Source organism: Apodemus sylvaticus, chromosome 8 (assembly GCF_947179515.1).
Source record: "Apodemus sylvaticus chromosome 8, mApoSyl1.1, whole genome shotgun sequence".
NCBI lineage: Eukaryota > Metazoa > Chordata > Mammalia > Rodentia > Muridae > Apodemus > Apodemus sylvaticus.
The window spans coordinates 58,838,129-58,856,501 of NC_067479.1; the positions used below are offsets into that span (position 1 = coordinate 58,838,129).

At 40.1% G+C, this 18,373-nt stretch overlaps 1 protein-coding gene across 1 annotated transcript in view; it reads left to right on the plus strand.

Annotated features, from left to right (window-relative positions):
• Window positions 1–11,761, plus strand: part of Adam7 (ADAM metallopeptidase domain 7) — a 35,378-nt gene extending 23,617 nt beyond the window's left edge. The window contains exons 14-23 of the mRNA XM_052190740.1: window positions 164–359; window positions 771–873; window positions 1,807–1,993; window positions 3,719–3,799; window positions 4,438–4,516; window positions 4,980–5,085; window positions 5,452–5,551; window positions 7,749–7,811; window positions 10,268–10,324; window positions 11,717–11,761. Of these exons, the coding sequence (XP_052046700.1) occupies window positions 164–359; window positions 771–873; window positions 1,807–1,993; window positions 3,719–3,799; window positions 4,438–4,516; window positions 4,980–5,085; window positions 5,452–5,551; window positions 7,749–7,811; window positions 10,268–10,324; window positions 11,717–11,761 (1,017 nt within the window). The remainder of the gene's footprint in view (window positions 1–163; window positions 360–770; window positions 874–1,806; window positions 1,994–3,718; window positions 3,800–4,437; window positions 4,517–4,979; window positions 5,086–5,451; window positions 5,552–7,748; window positions 7,812–10,267; window positions 10,325–11,716) is intronic.
• Window positions 11,762–18,373: the final 6,612 nt, after the last annotated feature.

Genomic DNA, 18,373 nt, shown 5'->3' on the forward strand with positions numbered 1-18,373 from the left:
AGTCCCATAAAAGTCATGGCATCTAAAAATGGTAATAATTCTTAGCACCGAGAAGAAGGCTATGAGCCAGTCTCTTTCAGATAAGTAAGTCAGCTCTCCACATATGTGCTCAGTCTCACCAACTTACACATCAAAGATTTGCACATTTGTTTCTCTTCAACAGATAAAGAAAGAAGGGGCCATATGCAGACAAGCGAAAAATGAATGTGATATTTCTGAAGTGTGTACTGGCTACTCCCCTGAGTGCCCTAAAGATGAGTTCCAAGCCAACGGGTTTCCTTGCAAGAATGGAGAAGGCTACTGCTTTATGGGACTGTGTCCCACCCGGGATGACCAGTGCTCAGAGTTGTTCATTGGTGGTGAGACGCAGTCATGAGAATGAATGACCATGACAATAGTCCATATTTCTCTCTTACTGTCTCTTAAGAATTTGGGGTACAGTTGGAGATAATATAACTTGTGATATTCTTTTAAGGTTTCACCTAGCATCTCTGTGGTTGCAACATCTATTTCTAATTTTACCTCCAGTATAGCTGATTAGCTCTGCATGACAGCTAGTGTGTATATGCTGCTTTTTCGTACCTCTATCCCTACTTAAAACACTCCCGACTCAATACATTAGTTCTCCTTGATTTATTGATTACATTCTACTGAATCATTTTTGCATTATGATTTGGAAAGCTTAACTGTGTTAGGAAATGAAGTGCTTTATCATTCTTAATATTCATGTTTTCATTTCTTTTATATTACCATGTCATTTCAAACCCCAGGAGCAGAAGAGAGTCACAGCCTTTGTTACAGGATGAATAAAAAAGGAAACAGATTTGGATACTGCAAAAATAAGGGCAACACATTTGTTCCCTGTGAAGAGAAGTAAGTGCCCAACGGAAATCGATCTCTTTGGAAATGCATTAAAAACCGTGAAAAGGTTTCTGTTCTGAGCGATTTTACCCTGATTCTGCTGAGAATTAGGAAGAGTGTGGAGAGTACAGGCCTCTGGTTCCCTTGGTTGGTTAAATTTCTTCTCTGTGTTTATTAGCTGGGGTCCAGGAGTATAAAGAACAAGGGGAGGGGGTAAGACTAGAGGAGAGCAAGGGAGAAGAATGCTACCAAACCAGGGCAAATAGGAATGGAAAGTATGTTTCAAAGGGATGAAACAAGAGTGAAGGGAAACAGTGGAGGCATTTAAAGACAGTGCTCACATAGAGGCAAGGTTGGAAGGGAAGGGAAGCCTCACGGTTAAGGTCCGTTCTGGGCCTGCATGCTGCACACCCCGTGACCTGTGACAAAATAGAAGGTGGATTAAAAAGGAAACCCCCAGCCTTCAGCCACGTTCGCCTTTGTTCCCATACACAAGGTGGGAAAGGAGTGCCCTTCACTTCTGTCTTAGGAACTCTCAGCTGCCGTCCAACTGTCTATTGAATATTGCAAGAGCAGCAACCCCCAGGCTTGCCAGAATTAGTTGATGTCAAAACATAAGAGCACTTCTTACTGCTCCCATCCAAATATGCTGATCCAATTTACTAATAAATATTCTCTGTGTATTTGAACACTGAGTTTTGAGAACAGAGGAATCTTTCTGAGATTCTTCTTCATACTTTAATTCATGTCAGTTCCTAGAGCTGGAGTTTTAAATGTTTGAGAGCTTTCTTAGCCTGCCACACCATGACCTCATGGTTAAGGTCCCTTCAACCTTATCTGCCAACAAACCGGGCTTAGAGGAAAGCAGCTGAGCTGATTGTCTGGGCTTTCATGGTTGCTTTGGTTACCGCTCCTAAATCTAAGAATGTTCTGCTTTTCCTTCAGAGATCTCAAGTGTGGGAAGATATACTGCACAGGAGACCGGCGCATAACACGCCTTGGAGAGGATAAAGCCTATAACCTTAAGAATGTGAAACAGAATATGTCCATCAAATGCAAAACCATGTTTTTATACCACAATTCTAGAGACATGGGCCTGGTTAATCCTGGAACAAAATGTGGCGAGGGAATGGTAAGAGGAAAGTTTATGATCCAAATTTCTTGGTTCAGGGGCTCACAAGCATCGTCCGTTGCTGTCACTGAGTTCAAAGGAGGTTTGTTTCTGTATGGAGAAACAGGAAAAACAATGGCAACTTTTCCTGTAAATTATTAAGGGAGAGGGTAGAAATAATATGGTAATATTATTCTTGCTTAATTGTAATTATACAAAATTGTATGTAATTGCTATAACTTTGTTTAATTGGTATCTTTAAATAGGCATCTAATGAAATCACACGTGGCTTCTATACTAATTACTGCTACTGATGTCGACAAGCACCCTCCATTTATTTGGTTTATGCCACCATATTTACTGGCTAAGTACTAGGCTTTCAGTAACTGGACTGGAGTCCCATGATCTACAGACCAGTGTACTTGAGTAGTTCATATGCAGAGCATTCCCAACAGAAATGCTCTCCAGGTGGTGTGGAAGCCAGCACATTACTTGATTTACAGGAAGAGAGCTGGCTGCCCACAGAGCATTGTAACTACTCAGATTGTAGCTCGACTTGATATGCTTATTTTTTAACAGAGAGAAAACAAGACAGGCTTTTTACTCTTATCTTCTGGCTATCAATAATTATGATCTAAGTTAATTATCATGAAAATTTGTCAAGTACAGTATAACCTTTTAGTGCAGACAGGTTTTTTTTTACTCAGTCTTCTGGTTTTTAACAATTATTATGGTCTATAGTTCATTATCATGCAAATTTGTTAAGTAGAGTATGATCTTTTCACACAGACATAAAGTGAGAGTAGCCAAAACTGAGAGATTAGGACAGACACCACTTTAATCTGTGACCATTTCTTTATGTTAGGTACATCCAATTTTTTTCTAATAATTATGTTAAAATATGTAAATTAATTTAATTACAATCATTTTGCTGTACCATGAACCACTAAAAATCGTTCTTTCCAGTTAACTGAAAATTTAAACCTGTTAACTAGTGCCACTATCACCTTTCCCTCCTACCCCACCAGCCGCTGGAAGCCAAAATTCAGTTTTCTGCTTCCTTAAGATTAAGGTTTTTTAATCTCTCACACATGATTGAGAATTCCCTGTCTCAGTGCCTGTCTTAGCTCACATATTCTGCCTCCCACATTTATTCAAGATGCCGTAATGCAAAAATGTCAGACATAGATTTTTTTCAGCTAAATAATACTCCATACTTTGTCATACTTTTCTGTCCATCCATCTATGGATGGATACTTAGGTTGAGTCGGTATCTTCATTAGTATGAATAATTCTTTAACAAACATGAGTGTACAGAAAAGTACACACAACTGAGGGCTCCTTGGTTCCCATCTGCTTGGTTAGAGTACAGTGCTAACAGAAAAAATAAGGCCCAAGAGAAGAGGAGGGAAGCTAGGAATGGTAGAAGACTGGAGAATAAGAGGAGAGGAGAACGAACGAGAAAGTGAGGAGGAGGAGGGAGATCATTCCATGCATTGGCTTAGAAGAACTGCAAAACTGTCTTTGTGATGCTAGCCAAAAAAGCAAGACATGTCTTAGCATTATACTAGTGTTGAGCTTGACAGCAGAGAGATTGACATGGGTATCTCTGCTGTGGAAGCAACCTGCCCTAGCACTGCATACAACATGCAGTTAAGCCACATAAGAGGGAATGTGTAACTTCCTAAGTGGCTGTGTGAAACCCCATGTCTCACGAGCTGCTCATGCCAGTTCCTTCCTTTCTAGGTTTGCAGCAATGGCGAGTGTATACAAATGGAGAAGGCCTACAACTCTTCCATCTGTTCCTCCCCGTGTGATGAAAACGATGTAAGATTTCATTGCCTCTTACAGTAGTGTCTTGCCATCATTTTTTACCTTTGCCTTTACTATTGAGCCTGGGTGGAAGAACGCTGATTCTTTGAAAGAACAACATATTTTATTTACATTTTGTTCATGTTACATGCATGAACAGCAAAATTGGTGCAAAGAGCAAACTGAAATATTATTACACATAGACATCATTAATGTTGCAAGTAAAAATGCATTTTCAGATTGATAATTTAGAAATCCATTTCTATACATACATAGAAGGCTTAAACATGAAATTTAAGGTTTAGTGTCCCCTAATATCATTCACAGTTAAATTACACCAGTATCAACATTAGCCCAAAGCTCACACAAATTCTAAATTTATTTTCAACTCAATACTCTCAGTTTATATTGGGGTGGAACATTTTCCCTAAACCAAGTTGGTCACTTAAAGTTTATATATAAAACTTACATATATATGCATATATAAAATACTCTTTCAAGTACTAGGTATTTATATGTATGTATATATGCATATGTGGGCCTGATACAGAACTAATACTAACATAGATGAACTACCAAGCATAACTTCTATCAGTCATTCAATATCAATAACAACAATGGCAATAACAATATATGATTGACTCCTCTTCCAGGTGGATGACAATGAACCTGAGTGCCAGTGTGAAGAAGGATCAATAATTACGGAGTGGGGAGAAGCTTTAAACCTTACCAGTAAGCAGTCTAGAATACAATACTCACATATATGCCAAGTCTCCCACCAAGAAAACCTTTTCCCATCTGCCATGTGTTTGTTGTGCTTCTGCGTGGACTTTTATGCTCCCATCTTACCAATTTACATGTTTGGAGATCCAAAATAAATCTACTGCATTTACCTTTTAGTGCTAATATATTTCCTAGCCATCTGTGGCTTATGTCTTCTGTAACCCAAACCACAATGGGGCTTTTTCGGTTAATAACTAACACACATGTTCATGCTGACTATGCCTTTCTTTAAGCGTCATGGAATCTTGAAGTTGGTTGTTAATTTATCATAAAAATTGTCATTTGTGTCATGTTGGAGGAAGGAGAAGGAAAGTTCTTTAGGGAAGAGATGAAGTTGTAACCGTTGTTAGCATCCCGCTGTCCTAAACATGATGCCCAGCTGAAATCCTGTTCGTTTGTTTTCATGTTGTAGGTGTCTCCATCATGGTCATTGTGCTTGTCATGGTTATTATTGGTGTTGGACTTGTTATATTACTAATCCGTTACCAGAAATGCATTAAGATGAAGCAAGTTCAAAGGTATGTCTGCATACTCTGTGTCAAGGGAGCCATCACTACATACATACTAACCCTGTAACCACAGAACATATCAATGCAGGGAGATCTGATTCTAGTACTAAAGATCAGAGAAAAACACCTAACCAAACTTTTACATGCCTGTTCATATCCACATGCTTCTCCCTGGGGCTCCCAGACTTTGTTATGTGTTGAAAACCTGTATAATTCTTGCATTAAAAATGAATATTGGTTATTCTCTGAGATATTGTAATCAAACCGTTACAAGGTACAATCTACACATCATTTTAAACTATTGTGTGTGGTTTAATTATAATCACTTACCTATTCCCATCACATATGTCAGTGTTCCATTTCCCCTCTTTACAGCTCTCCTAGAGAAATACGGGGAGTGGAGAATAAAGGATACTTCCCTGATGAGCATCAGACAAGGAGCGAGCCAATCTTGACAGATATCCATCCCCTACACGTGAGATACTTTCACGGGTGACAGCTGATGAACTGTCACGTGCATGTTTATGTATTTTTATTATTGGGGCATTCTATTTAAGTATATATATGTATATATACATATATATATGATCATATATACATATACACTTAGATAATCATCTATACATCTAATCATATATACATATATATAAAATATTAATATGTATGTGTATGTATGTGTGTGTGTGTGTGTGTGTGTGTGTGTGTGTGTGTGTGTGTGGTCAACTTATTGGGTCAGTTCTCTTCTTTCACCTTTAAGTGGTTTTATGGGCTTGAACTCAGATCCATAGGCTCATGTTAGCCTAAGCATATTTGCAAACTAAGTGATTGGCTTCATCTCTCTGGCAAATATAAGTTTTCAACGTGGCACTAACCCTAAGCTAAACCAAGTGGAAGACGCTTAGAAGGCTTTTAACAAGGTGTTCCATACAAGTGAAGCTTTCATTATATCAGTAAGTGGGGGAATAGAGGAAGGCAGGCTCAAATAAACATTGAACAACAACCAAGACTTATTTCAGAGAAGAGGTAGTAATTAAATAAATTAGTATCTTGGGACTAATGGAAAAGTTTAGTATTGTAAATTGTTTTTTAAGGTATAAAACAATTTGAATTAAGTTCAGGACAACTAAAATTGCATAAACTATGTTCTCAAAATAATATTGTATTAGAAATTAAAAACACAGAAAGGGACTAGAAAAAAAAATCTCAATTGGAATTTCTGTCAGAAACTCTAGGTAACTCCCGTGTCAAATGAAAAGGAACCAAACCCAGGCCTTCTACAAGAGCAACAAACACTTTTTTTTCCTTTTTCATTTTCTTATTCTTTTTTTAAATTTTTCAATTTTAATTTATTTTTTGAAGTTTTTTTAATTTATTTAAACTCCAGATTTCATTCCCCCTCAGACTGTTCCACATCCCACACCTCCTCCCCACCCCCTGTCTCCAAGAGGATGTGCCCACCCGCTACCCCCACCCAACCAGCCCTCTAAACTCCCAGAGACCTCCATTCTCCTGAGGGTTAGGTACATCCTCTCTGACCAAACCCAGACTTGGCAGTCCTCCTCTGTACATGTGCTGGGGGCCCCAGATCAGCTGGTGTATGCTGCCTGGTTGGTTTACAAGTATCTGAGAAATCTTGGGGGTGCAGGTTAATTGAGATGGCTGGTCCTCTTATAGGCCTGCTCTCCTCAGCTTCCTCCAGCCTTCCCCTAATTCAAGCACAAGGATCAGCTGCTTCTGTCCATTGGTTGAGTGCAAACATCTGCATCTGACTCCTTCAGCTGCTTGTTGGGTCTTTTGGAAGGCAGTCATGATAGGTCCCTTTTGTGAGCACTTAGGTCTTGGGGCCTCCACTTGAGCTGGATCCAACTTTGGGCCTGTCGCTGGACCTTCTCTTCCTCAGTCTCCCCTCCATTTCCATCCCTGCAGTTCTTTCACCGTCAGAGTTTTGACGGTGGGATGGCAACCCCATCCCTCACTTGATGCCCTGTCTTTCTGCTGGAGGTGGGCTCTACAAGTTCCCTCACCCCAATGCAGGGCACCTTTTCCAAAGTCCCTCTCCTTGAGTCCTGAGAGTTTCCCACCTCCCATGTCTCTGGTACATTCTGGAGGGTTCTCCCAACCTTCTACCTCTGGGGGTTGCATGTTTCCATTCTTTTGGCTGGCCCTCACCACTGAGCTATCATTCATAGCTCTATTTTTCTCTTTGGAAGTCTTGCTTCTGCTGGCCACGCCTTCTATTTGCTCTACTGTCTCCTGGGGAGTTAGCAGAAAGTAAATTAAAAAGGGGTACCTCAGTCAGGAACATCTGTATATTCACAGGAAGTCTGGGAGCACCCAAAGAGCTTTGAAGTTCTAAACAAAGTAAGTGACCATGGCCTTTCAGAATGCCAACAGGACATTTGAGATTTGGAGACTAGCAGAACCACCTGGTGTTTCTCACACAACAGCATACTAAGACGATGCCATCTCCTCCAATGCATGTTCTTTATAGATCTTAAGTATACTCATTTGTAAGACAGCAATCTAGGGAGGATTACTGTTTCTACATCTTGTATCATTTGTCTGTTTACTAGGTCTTTGTCCTGGGTTAGGAAGGATATTTATTCTGTGGTCTTAGAAAGTGATTCATTCTTGAGTACTAATCAGAGATTAATAACATCTTTCCATCACAGAGCACAGCAGAATCCTTGGAAAGAGTTCCTTCCAGCTTTTCAAGTCCTCACTACATCACACTGGTATGTCTAGTCCCTTGGTCAGTTGTGTCCATTTGTGTAGAACTCATTCTGATGTCATGTAATTACTATCCCTTGAAAAGGCCGAGGAACATCACCCAAATATTGGGTTGAAATATAACTAACTCACTCTGGCATGAACATGTGCTTGACCTGGTGGGGCTAAGGAGGCGAGAATGCAATGAGCCTGCACTACTGACACTTGTTATTTAAAATGTTCATACTTGGTCATAAGCTTTTATTGATTAACAGTGTTTTTTTTTTAAAAAAAAAACAACTTTTAGTTGAAATGCATAGTTAAGGGTTTCAGTACTGCATTTTCATGTGTATGTTGTTTGTTTATCTTCATTTATTGTTTCTTATCCCCATCCATTCCATTTCTCTTGTATCCTTTTACACCTAGCAGTCTCTTCTCTGCTTTTGTGTCATATGTATTCTATTACTGTCTTCTCTCATTGCTTTCTTTAAAATACACTTTTCCCATCTTTCTTTTTTTTAATTTTTTTATTCGATATATTTTTTATTTACATTTCAAATGATTTCCCCTTTTCTAGCCCCCCACTCCCCGAAAGTCCCGTAAGCCTCCTTCTCTCCCCCTCTCCTCCCACCCACCCCTTCCCACTTCCCCGTTCTGGTTTTGCCGAATACTGCTTCACTGAGTCTTTCCAGAACAAGGGGCCACTCCTCCTTTCTTCTTGTACCTCATTTGATGTGTGGATTATGTTTTGGGTATTCCAGTTTTCTAGGTTAATATCCACTTATTAGTGAGTGCATACCATGATTCACCTTTTGAGTCTGGGTTACCTCACTTAGTATGATGTTCTCTAGCTCATCCATTTGCCTAAGAATTTCATGAATTCATTGTTTCTAATGGCTGAATAGTACTCCATTGTGTAGATATACCACATTTTTTGCATCCACTCTTCTGTTGAGGGATACCTGGGTTCTTTCCAGCATCTGGCAATTATAAATAGGGCTGCTATGAACATAGTAGAGCATGTATCCTTATTACATGGTGGGGAATCCTCTGGGTATATGCCCAGGAGTGGTATAGCAGGATCTTCTGGAAGTGAGGTGTCCAGTTTTCGGAGGAACCGCCAGACTGATTTCCAGAGTGGTTGTACCAATTTGCAACCCCACCAGCAGTGGAAGAGTGTTCCTCTTTCTCCACATCCTTGCCAACACCTGCTGTCTCCTGAATTTTTAATCTTAGCCATTCTGACTGGTGTAAGGTGAAATCTCAGGGTTGTTTTGATTTGCATTTCCCTAATGACTAATGAAATTGAGCATTTTTTTAAGATGCTTCTCCGCCATCTGACTTCTTCCCGCTGGCCGCCCGGAAGCCTTTTCCCATCTTTCTAGTTTTGTAATCTATAGCCACATCTAAAATGTGAAGTTAAAAGTCAAGGCCCACATAGGAGACACACAGGAGATATTTGTGCTGCTGAGTTTGGGTTAACTCACTTACCTGAGTAATTTCCAGATCCACCAAACTTCTTGCCAATTTCATAATTTTATTTTTATCTATGGCTGAATAAAATTCTATTGTGTATAGTACAATATTTTCAGTGCCTCATCTGTCTGTTGAAGGACATGTAGGCTGATTTCACATTCTAGTTATTGGGAGTAGTAAACATTGAACATGGCTGTCCGGGAACCTCCATGGTACAGTTGAGAGTCATTTGGGAGACTGTCCAGAAGTGGTCTTGCTGGAATTCATCACTATAATTATTGAGTTTGTTTTTATTATTTAAGTTCTGTTTTTGAAATGACTGCCTTACTCATATCACCCCAGTCTTGGCCCTAGTTTTTGAGGAGTAGAAAGACAATGGACAGTTTTCACGGAGACCTTGATCAGCTCCAGGGCTCTGGATTCTCAGTTAACCAAGATGGTGAAAACAAAGAATTTGTACAGACTGTCTAGTAATGGCCAAACTACAAGTGCATCTTCCAAGTCTCACAGGAAAGTACCTCAGACTTGGAGCTAGGAGATGGACAGATGCATCAAGATCCTCAGATCTGCAGTGCTCCCTAAAGGGATGAAGGAGAGGCTGTGATCAGAGGAGTTTCATCTGGGATTCTTCACTCTCATGGACTAGGACCTCATATTGTGCCTAACAAAAGCTGTGCATGCAAATTTCCAGCTGCATTCTCTGTAGAACCTGTGTGGTCCATATCCAAGATGATTCTAATGGGGTTCATAGGCATGCATGAAAAGTCTCTTATATGACATATTCTAGGCGAGTCACATCTTTATTAGAACTAGTAGCTTCCCCTAGGACCTTCTATAAGTAGAAGTATGCTCAGCCTCTCCTTCCATTAATGAATTACCTTAGATGATTTCTTGTGGAACAAGAAGTTTCCTATCATGTTTACATCCATGTGCATGAATTGCAGATGTGTGTGCTGCTATCAATAGCTAGTTCAGTTCCTGATAAACCATGCTTTGTGTGTTACAGAAATCCGTCAGCAAGGACCCAAGAGGAATTGCAGACCCTAAGCAAAATGATAATGTGGTAGGTTTCTGTGACAGGGAGTACCTCCCTGTTTAAATTTTCAAATGCTGGTCTTCTTCAGTATTCACTGAACCCATCCACTGGCTGGAGACATCCTCTGCATTTACCAGAAGATAGGGTGGGTGAGATTGTGTTCACGGACTCTGAAATTTCTAAAGAATATGCTACAGTGCATATCTACACTAAGATTTTAAAACTTGGTGAAAGGAGCAAGCTAAAAAATTGACAGTGTCAGTTTCATAAGTTGCTCTGGAAATAATGAAAACAATAGTTTCCTCTCAGACTTTATATGCCATAACCTTCAGATGGAGTTCCTTCATATACTTTAAAGGGCGTGATAGATTGTCTAGCATGGCAAAGGAACTCAGTTTGCCAACTTTTCTTATCTAGCCAAAAGACAACTACAGGTGAGGGGCACTACCCCATTTGGATGACTGCTTTTATATTGGAAAAAAATGTAAGAAAACAACGGGTCAACGAAACAGACAACTATTTCTTTTCTATATTTCTTTTTTTTTATTTTTAATTTTGTTATATTTTTTATTCGATATATTTTTATTTACATTTCAAATGATTTCCCCTTTTCTGGTCCCCCACTCTCCGAAAGTCACATAATCCCCCTTCCCTCCCTCTGTTCTCCCACCCACCCCTTCCCACTTCCCTGTTCTGGTTTTGCCTTATACTGCTACACTGAGTCTTTCCAGAACCAGGGGCCACCCCTCCATTCTTCTTGTACTCTTTTCTATATTTCTAAGCTTCTGCTTTCTCTCTCACTTGTTTTTGTGAAGTTTTACAGTGTACTGGTCCCTGTATTTTGTACTACAGAAATTTTTGAAAGAGAATTCTGGCTAGTATAGGTACAGGCTAGGATGAACAAAGCAGGGTATTTACTAATGACCCTTCCATTCCCCTGTGACAAAGGAGAGTAGACAGTGGAGACACACTCTCCAACAAGAATGCTATTTAGCATCTTTGCATAGAATGAGTAGCTATCACTGTCTTTCTGCTGTGATGGGCCCATTCATTTTAGAGCATAAATAACCACAGCTACTATCGAAGGGTTGTGAGGCTGAGGAGAGGGTTCAGCAGGTAAGGTGCTTGCTGTGCAAATCAACCACCCAAGTTTGATCTCAGAAAGGAGATCACATGGAAGCAGAGAGCCAAGTTGCATACATCTCTCTCTCTCTCTCTCTCTCTCTCTCTCTCTCTTTCTCAAACACACACACACACACACACACACACACCCTGTAAATAATGTAAATAAATAATTTTAAAGCAGTGAAACAGAATCCACAAAGCTAATTCCAATTTGTAGGTATAAATGAGGGACTGAAATAGAGGTTTATAGACTTTACAGAAAGCAACTCATTTTAACCATCTGCTTCTGTTTAGAATTTGAACCTGGATATCCAAAGTGGCTGTGCAAGACTGGGCTGAAGATCTTCCATGCAGATCATCACTGCCTTGATGTCTGCTGGACACATTTCAGTTGTTTTCCAAATATTCCTTACCCGGGTAGGAAAACATTCAAGAGAAATGGTTTCTTGCTGTTAATATTAAGTCATAGAACCCACAATCTATAGCACAGACCTAAGTTCCAGAAAAACTGAATATAAAATTTTCAATGGGCTTTGCTTTAATATCCAAATAGGAAGTCTCTCTGCTCTAGTAATTTCCTACACAATATTATCTCGCTACTTTTATAATAATCAAAACTTGGACAGTGATCATTTAGAGCCTCACATACAAGGCTAGTGGTTGGTTACTTTGTTAGGATCATTTTAAAAGTGTTTAGGTCAGGTATAGTGGCCCAGGCCTGTGATTCCTGGGGGTTGAGGCAGGAGCATCCCAGGTTCAGGGCCTCTATAGACTGCAGAGGGGGATTATGTCAAGACTGGACAACTTGGTGAGAACTCTTTAACAAAAGCATAAAATTAAAAAAAAAAAGCATAAAATTTAAAAATGCACCGGGGACATTAGGGAAGAGCTAGGGGGGGTCATAAAGGGAGGCACCCTGAGTTTACCCCCAATAATTAAAAAACAAAACAAAACAGAAAGATCAGAACAGATGACAGTGTGCCTACTTAGATTTGCAAATTACATCACTGAAGTCTGCTTTCAATGAAATTGTCTCCTATGGAAGTGCCAGGGAGGTCAGGGCAGGGCAGAAAGTTATGCTAACTGATTAGAAGTGGGAGGAGCAAAAGAATGACCTCCTAGACTACAGAACAGTCACAAAGCATCTCATCTACTATCCAGGGTATAGGGGCTCCTAAAAGCTCTGGGTTCCTAGGCCGGCCTTTCTAGAGTTCTGTAAGAAGCCAAGAAGGTGACAGGGATTTAAAAAGTTCACTCCCCCTCCTTGTGTGCACGAGAGGTCTCTGGGCCCTCAGGAAATGCAGATGGGGGTGTGCTTCGTGCTCATTTTCTTTACTGCAGATCACTGCAGGCCCATGGGTTTGCTGCCTTGTGTGGGGTTGTTTCCTTATACAGATGCCTGTGGGTGGGAGCACTCTTTCTCACAGTCTCTGTTTTCTTAATGGGAGCTGTTAAGCCTTTTGAATCTATAGATAATTTCCCCCATCCTGAAATAAAGATCTCGAATGCTAAATGAGAATTTTCTGATTCAATAAAATAGAAGCTAGAGAGAAACAGAGTGTGCCGGCCTTGGTGGTGCTTCTGTGGCTGCACTGCTGCAGTTTATTCTTCTGAAGGAGCCAGTGAGAACCCTGGTGACATAGCACATCACACATGCCACCTTTCCAGAGAATCATGCCATTGGTTTTAACTAAGGCCGCCTCTTTAAGAAAGGATAACAGTGTGGGAATGTAGCTTATGGGGGGCAGCAGTAGGGATGATCAGAAGGAGAGGACATATTGGTAGGGAGAGAAGGAGAAAAGGGAAGCAAAGGAGGAGGAGGAGGACAGGGAAGGGGAGGAGGGGGAGTGGAGGCAGAGGAAGAAGAGGAGGAAGAAAAGAGGGGAAGAGGAGGTGAGGTGGAGGAGAGGAGGAGGGAGGAGGGGGAGGAGAAAGGGGAAGGAGGGTGGAGAAGGAGGAGGGAAGAGAAGGGGAAGAGGGGGAGGAAGAGAGAGGAGAAAGAGGAGGAGGGGAGAAGAGAGAAAGGGGGAGGAGGAGGGGGAGGATGGGGGAGAACAACAACAAAGATGACTAGGAGACAAAGAACTAGAGAGGTTGAAGCAAGACTATTCTGTGTAGTGAACTCGAAGCAGTCTCAGCTACATAGGGAGAGTGTGTCTTGAGAAATGGTTGGCTATTCAATGTAGCTCAATGGTAGATCTTTGAGTGCATTGTGTGAAAAGTTTAAACACATTTCTCTCTTTCCACAATTTCAGAATTGTTATTCATAGAATAACAGCAAATCCATGTGCTACTTCAGTTTGATTGGCTGTAATTGTGCTTGATAACTGGACAGGCCATTCAACAGTCACAACCTCCTTCATTATATCTTAATTACTAATATTAACTTATAAATCATACACAACAATGTACCATTGTGCATTTTTCAGAATGACTAAGAAACGCCTCTGTAGTGAGGCTACAGAGAACAGAGGTTGAGAGCTGACACAGGTGTCTAGGAACAGTATGCTGGGGCCAGAGGAGAAGTTGAGCTAAGCACTGCTGCAGGATGATTTAGGTCAGATGTCAAATGCAGTTACAGACCGAAGGCCACACAGGTCATCTTGAAGTGGACTGAATGGCATAGGCAGAAGGTGCTGAATTCCAACTTAGGGGTTGGAGCAAGAGTTCTTTTCTTGAATGAGACTCATGTCAAGTAACTGGGTATCCAAACAACTTGTCTGCCATCCTTTGGTCTGGGCTGTTCTGTTTATGGCCTAAGAGAAGGGGCTTTTCTCTGGTGTGACTGATAAATTCTGGGACCAGTATTCAACATAATATCAAACATTTTCAGGTGTCCTTAGTGCCTGACACAAATCATCAGCCTGTGCTTCCTGGTGTGCTGGTGTGGCTGGTCATTACATCTGTAAACAGAATGTAGAGTCACTCTTTCTTATTCTCAAAATAAAGTGACTTGGGGTAATTTATAAAATGGAGTTATTCAGACTAGGTAAAACCTGAGATGAGATCTCCTACAGCATGGAGTTGCTCAGAGCAGACACAGCCTGTTCTTCTTAGTCCCACTATACCAGGCAATAGTCTGAAATACAAAATTAATGGAAAGGCACACTGTCAGATTCTCCTGAAAATGACCCATTGCTGGTGGACAGTCCACACATTTTAGTGTCATCTGAGTTCCTTATAAAAGGGTCACCTTCCTGGGTTTTTTTTTCTATTTTTCTTTGGTGTCTATACAGTAACTCTTCTAAAAACGCTTACCACAACTGTTATTTTATCTTGGTCTTCACTTTTAATATACCACATCTGGCTATTTGTTCCCCAAATTTCTTCTTTCTCTAATTATAACTATGTCTGGTCTTTGCCCAAGCTCTGGCCTCATTATTTCCCCACTAGACAATCTGTCTGGACTTCTAACCTGATTATTCTTTCTTCAGATAATCTTGGAGCCTTCTCAAAAGCAAGTCCCTTTAGATTTTACCTATGGTCCTCCAAGCTTATCCAAGTGAATCATCTTGTGTCGCAGTGACTTCATCTAGTCTTCCAAATGCTGCTGCTGTCAGTACCCTGTAGGATGTTGTGTTTGGGGATATTACACTGCCCTCTGTTAATGAGTCATATCCTGTTTGTCCTAAAAAGAGACATATTTATCAGGAAGTAGAGAAAGCTGAAGCTTCTGGGTCTCTTGTGAACATTGTCCCTTGCAAGGTCTCAGTATCTTTCAACTCGTTTCTTCTCTATGTTTATTGCTATTTCTTCCTCTGGACATCTGGGCATCTAACTCAGGTCTTAGAGTATGTGAAACACACATTCTACTGTCAAGCTTCACCCCAACCCTGTGATTGTTAACTGGTCTTCAATGTGCTTTAGGAAAAAACCAGGGCCTTTACCTGCACCACTGTTAAACCCTGTAGCAAAAAAAAAAAAAAAAAAAAAAAAAAAAAAAAATTGAACAAAGATGTGTCTTGGTGAAATTGAGCTTGTAGGTTGCACTGATGCCTGAAGTGGACCAGCCTGAGATGACTGGATGGAGAGAAGCTCTGAGAATGACTCCAAGTATTGATGATTGCAGCATCCATCCATATATTCTTCAGTGTCTGTTCAGGAGCCAGAGCATGAAGAGTGAGGACTGAAAACCAGATGAGCAGTGACCATGTTCTGCAGCCTGCATACGTGTCACTGGTTCCTAGGTTTTAGGTAAAACACTGTCTAAATCACTGACCTCTAAACTGTGCAAACATGGAGCAACTCGTGGAAAATTGGGATGAATATAGTAAGTTGGAACATGATCGGACACATCAGTGACTGCTCACTGAGGAAACATGGTCACAGAGGGGATCATGAGGAGTGCTCAGGCACCTCTCAACCACTCATGAACATAAGGCAGAATCTACCTTTATGATATTTTCCAAAGGTTGGGGTGCTAAGGAATCTCAAATATGTTTTTATGTCAGTTTTTTCAGCAATGAAGCTGTGGTGCTACAAAAATGAACTATAGAAATGATCCTTAATGACTCAAAGTACAACAACTCATGTTTGTGTGGCCCCCACCATGATCCCAAACATATAATAAGCATACCTGTCACTGTGGGCCTCTCTCCAATTCCATCCTGACAATGACTACAGAACTCAAAACTAATGTTAAATGTGCTGAGATTGGAAAGCTACCTTCTCACCATTCTGAACAGAAGAGAACTGTTTCTAGCAATGAAGTTCACAGAAAGAACACAAGATGGCGACATAGCTAACTAAATGTCAGGTGAATGAGATTTTTTTAACCAGACTTTCAAAAGTGATGACTTGAAATAAACTTACTAAAAGAATTGTTAACTTCTATCTCAGTTCTTAGAAAGAGAAATTGGTGTGATTTTTTTTCCAGCTTCCATTTCTTTCTCTTGGTTATAGCTCAAAGGGAAGATATACCCCCAAGTCAAACAAAGGGAGGAATATTTGCCAGTCTGACACTTTTAAACACAGACTTGCAACCAGAAAAAGCAAGTGTCTTGGTTCTCAACTCTGAAGCTCTTGACACTGGGACAAAACAGATCCCAATAATCCAGACTTCTAAATGTGAAAGGGAGATTTGTTTATTTCTTTTTTTACTTTATACTGTCTGCTCATTTATTTTTATGATGGTCAGCAAGTTAGCATAGCCCTCTGCTGCCATGGAAACCTAAAGAGCCCTTCTCCCCTCACCCCAAGGATGTGAAATAAATGGTCAGTGGGAGAAAAATCTGGACACTTGTGTGATTTATCTGACTTGTGGTAGACATTTGGTGACAACTGAAGTCCCTCTGCTAATCCCGGTCAAAGAATGAGAAATACTGATCAGATTCTCGGGCTTATTGGAAGCTTCCGATCACTTTCTAACTAAAGGTCAACCTTTTAAAAGGCTCAAGAACCTTTCTATAAGGAAATGGCTGTGCCATGGGCTTGACAGACTCCATTAATGTCTTTCACAGGACATCTGTAATCCCGAGCTATGTGTAATGGATATTGATTGCTAAGCAAAGAAGATATAAATTGCTTTAAGGCTTCAGGGATCTTCAGGGACAAGCAGTATGGAAGGGATTCTTGGGAACACAGGGATGCTATCTGGGAAAGGACTGTGTAAGTATAAGAACTGTCTTATAAAATCTCATGTAAGTAAATTCAGAAGCCAGAAGTGTTTACTTAAGGATATCAAGGATTTGCCTTGAGCAAAACATATTTACCTAGCATGTGCTGTATGTAGGACATTACTCTAAAGACTTCATTTGCCTTATTTTGTGTAACATAAAACAGCTCTATAACCATTATTTTCCATCGATAGCTTAAATTGAGCTATTATTTTCAACCAAGAGCTTAAGAAAATTGATAGCAAAACAAGTCAAATAGTATGTCAAAAGATTACTTATCCACAGTTCCAGAAGTTGCCTAACACTAACACTAACCCTAATGCCAACTTAACCCTAACCACAAAACTTAACACTAAACCTAGCAATAATGCTTACTTAGAGGTGTCACTTGGACATAACACTAAACCTATCCAAGGTACAATCCTTACTGTAAACATCAGTTCCATTCCATAATTCACCAAATACTACCCATACCCCCAATCCAAGCCTAACTACAACTCTAACACTGACACTAAACATAACCATAACCCTGAGTTACAGATCTCACTTAACTGTGATTTCCAAAACCCACCTAACTCTTACAATGACCCTAACCCTAAACCTAATAAAGCCCAAACTTAACCATAACTCTAGCACAATTCCCAGGGTCACTTGACCCTACCCTTAAGGCCAACCCAAACCCTAGCCCTAGTCCTATCTCTAACCTTAATCCTAATCTTGAGTTCCGGAACTCAACTAATCTTAATTTTAACCCTCAGTGCTAATCCTAACTCTAACCTAAATCTTGAGTTCCAGAAGTCATATGACCTTAACCTTATCCTATCCCTAACCTAACCCAAACACTAACATTAAGATATAGTCCAACTTTAACCTCAGCCCTAACCCTGAGTTCCAATCTTAACCTTAACCCTAACTAATATAATTCTAACCATAACAAATCCAAATCTAACCCAAAACCTAACCCTAACATTAACCCTAATCTTAAACATAACCCTAACACTGCTGTAACCCTAATCCTAGCCCATCCTACTATATGATGGACCAGGTAGAAATAAAGAGAGGACAACTTCAAATACAATAAAGTGAACATATTTGATTCCTCCATACTGGGGCACCTTCATGCAATACAGAAGACAAATGAGTCCATATGTCCATCAGTAGTATTAGATATATGATATAACATACATATGTATTATATATATATATATATATAATATAGCACACATACATTTTATATTATATGTAGCATAATATGTATCATATATGATAGAACACATACATGTTATATATGTAACAATATATTATATATATTCAGTCTTATTTAGATGTCATATCA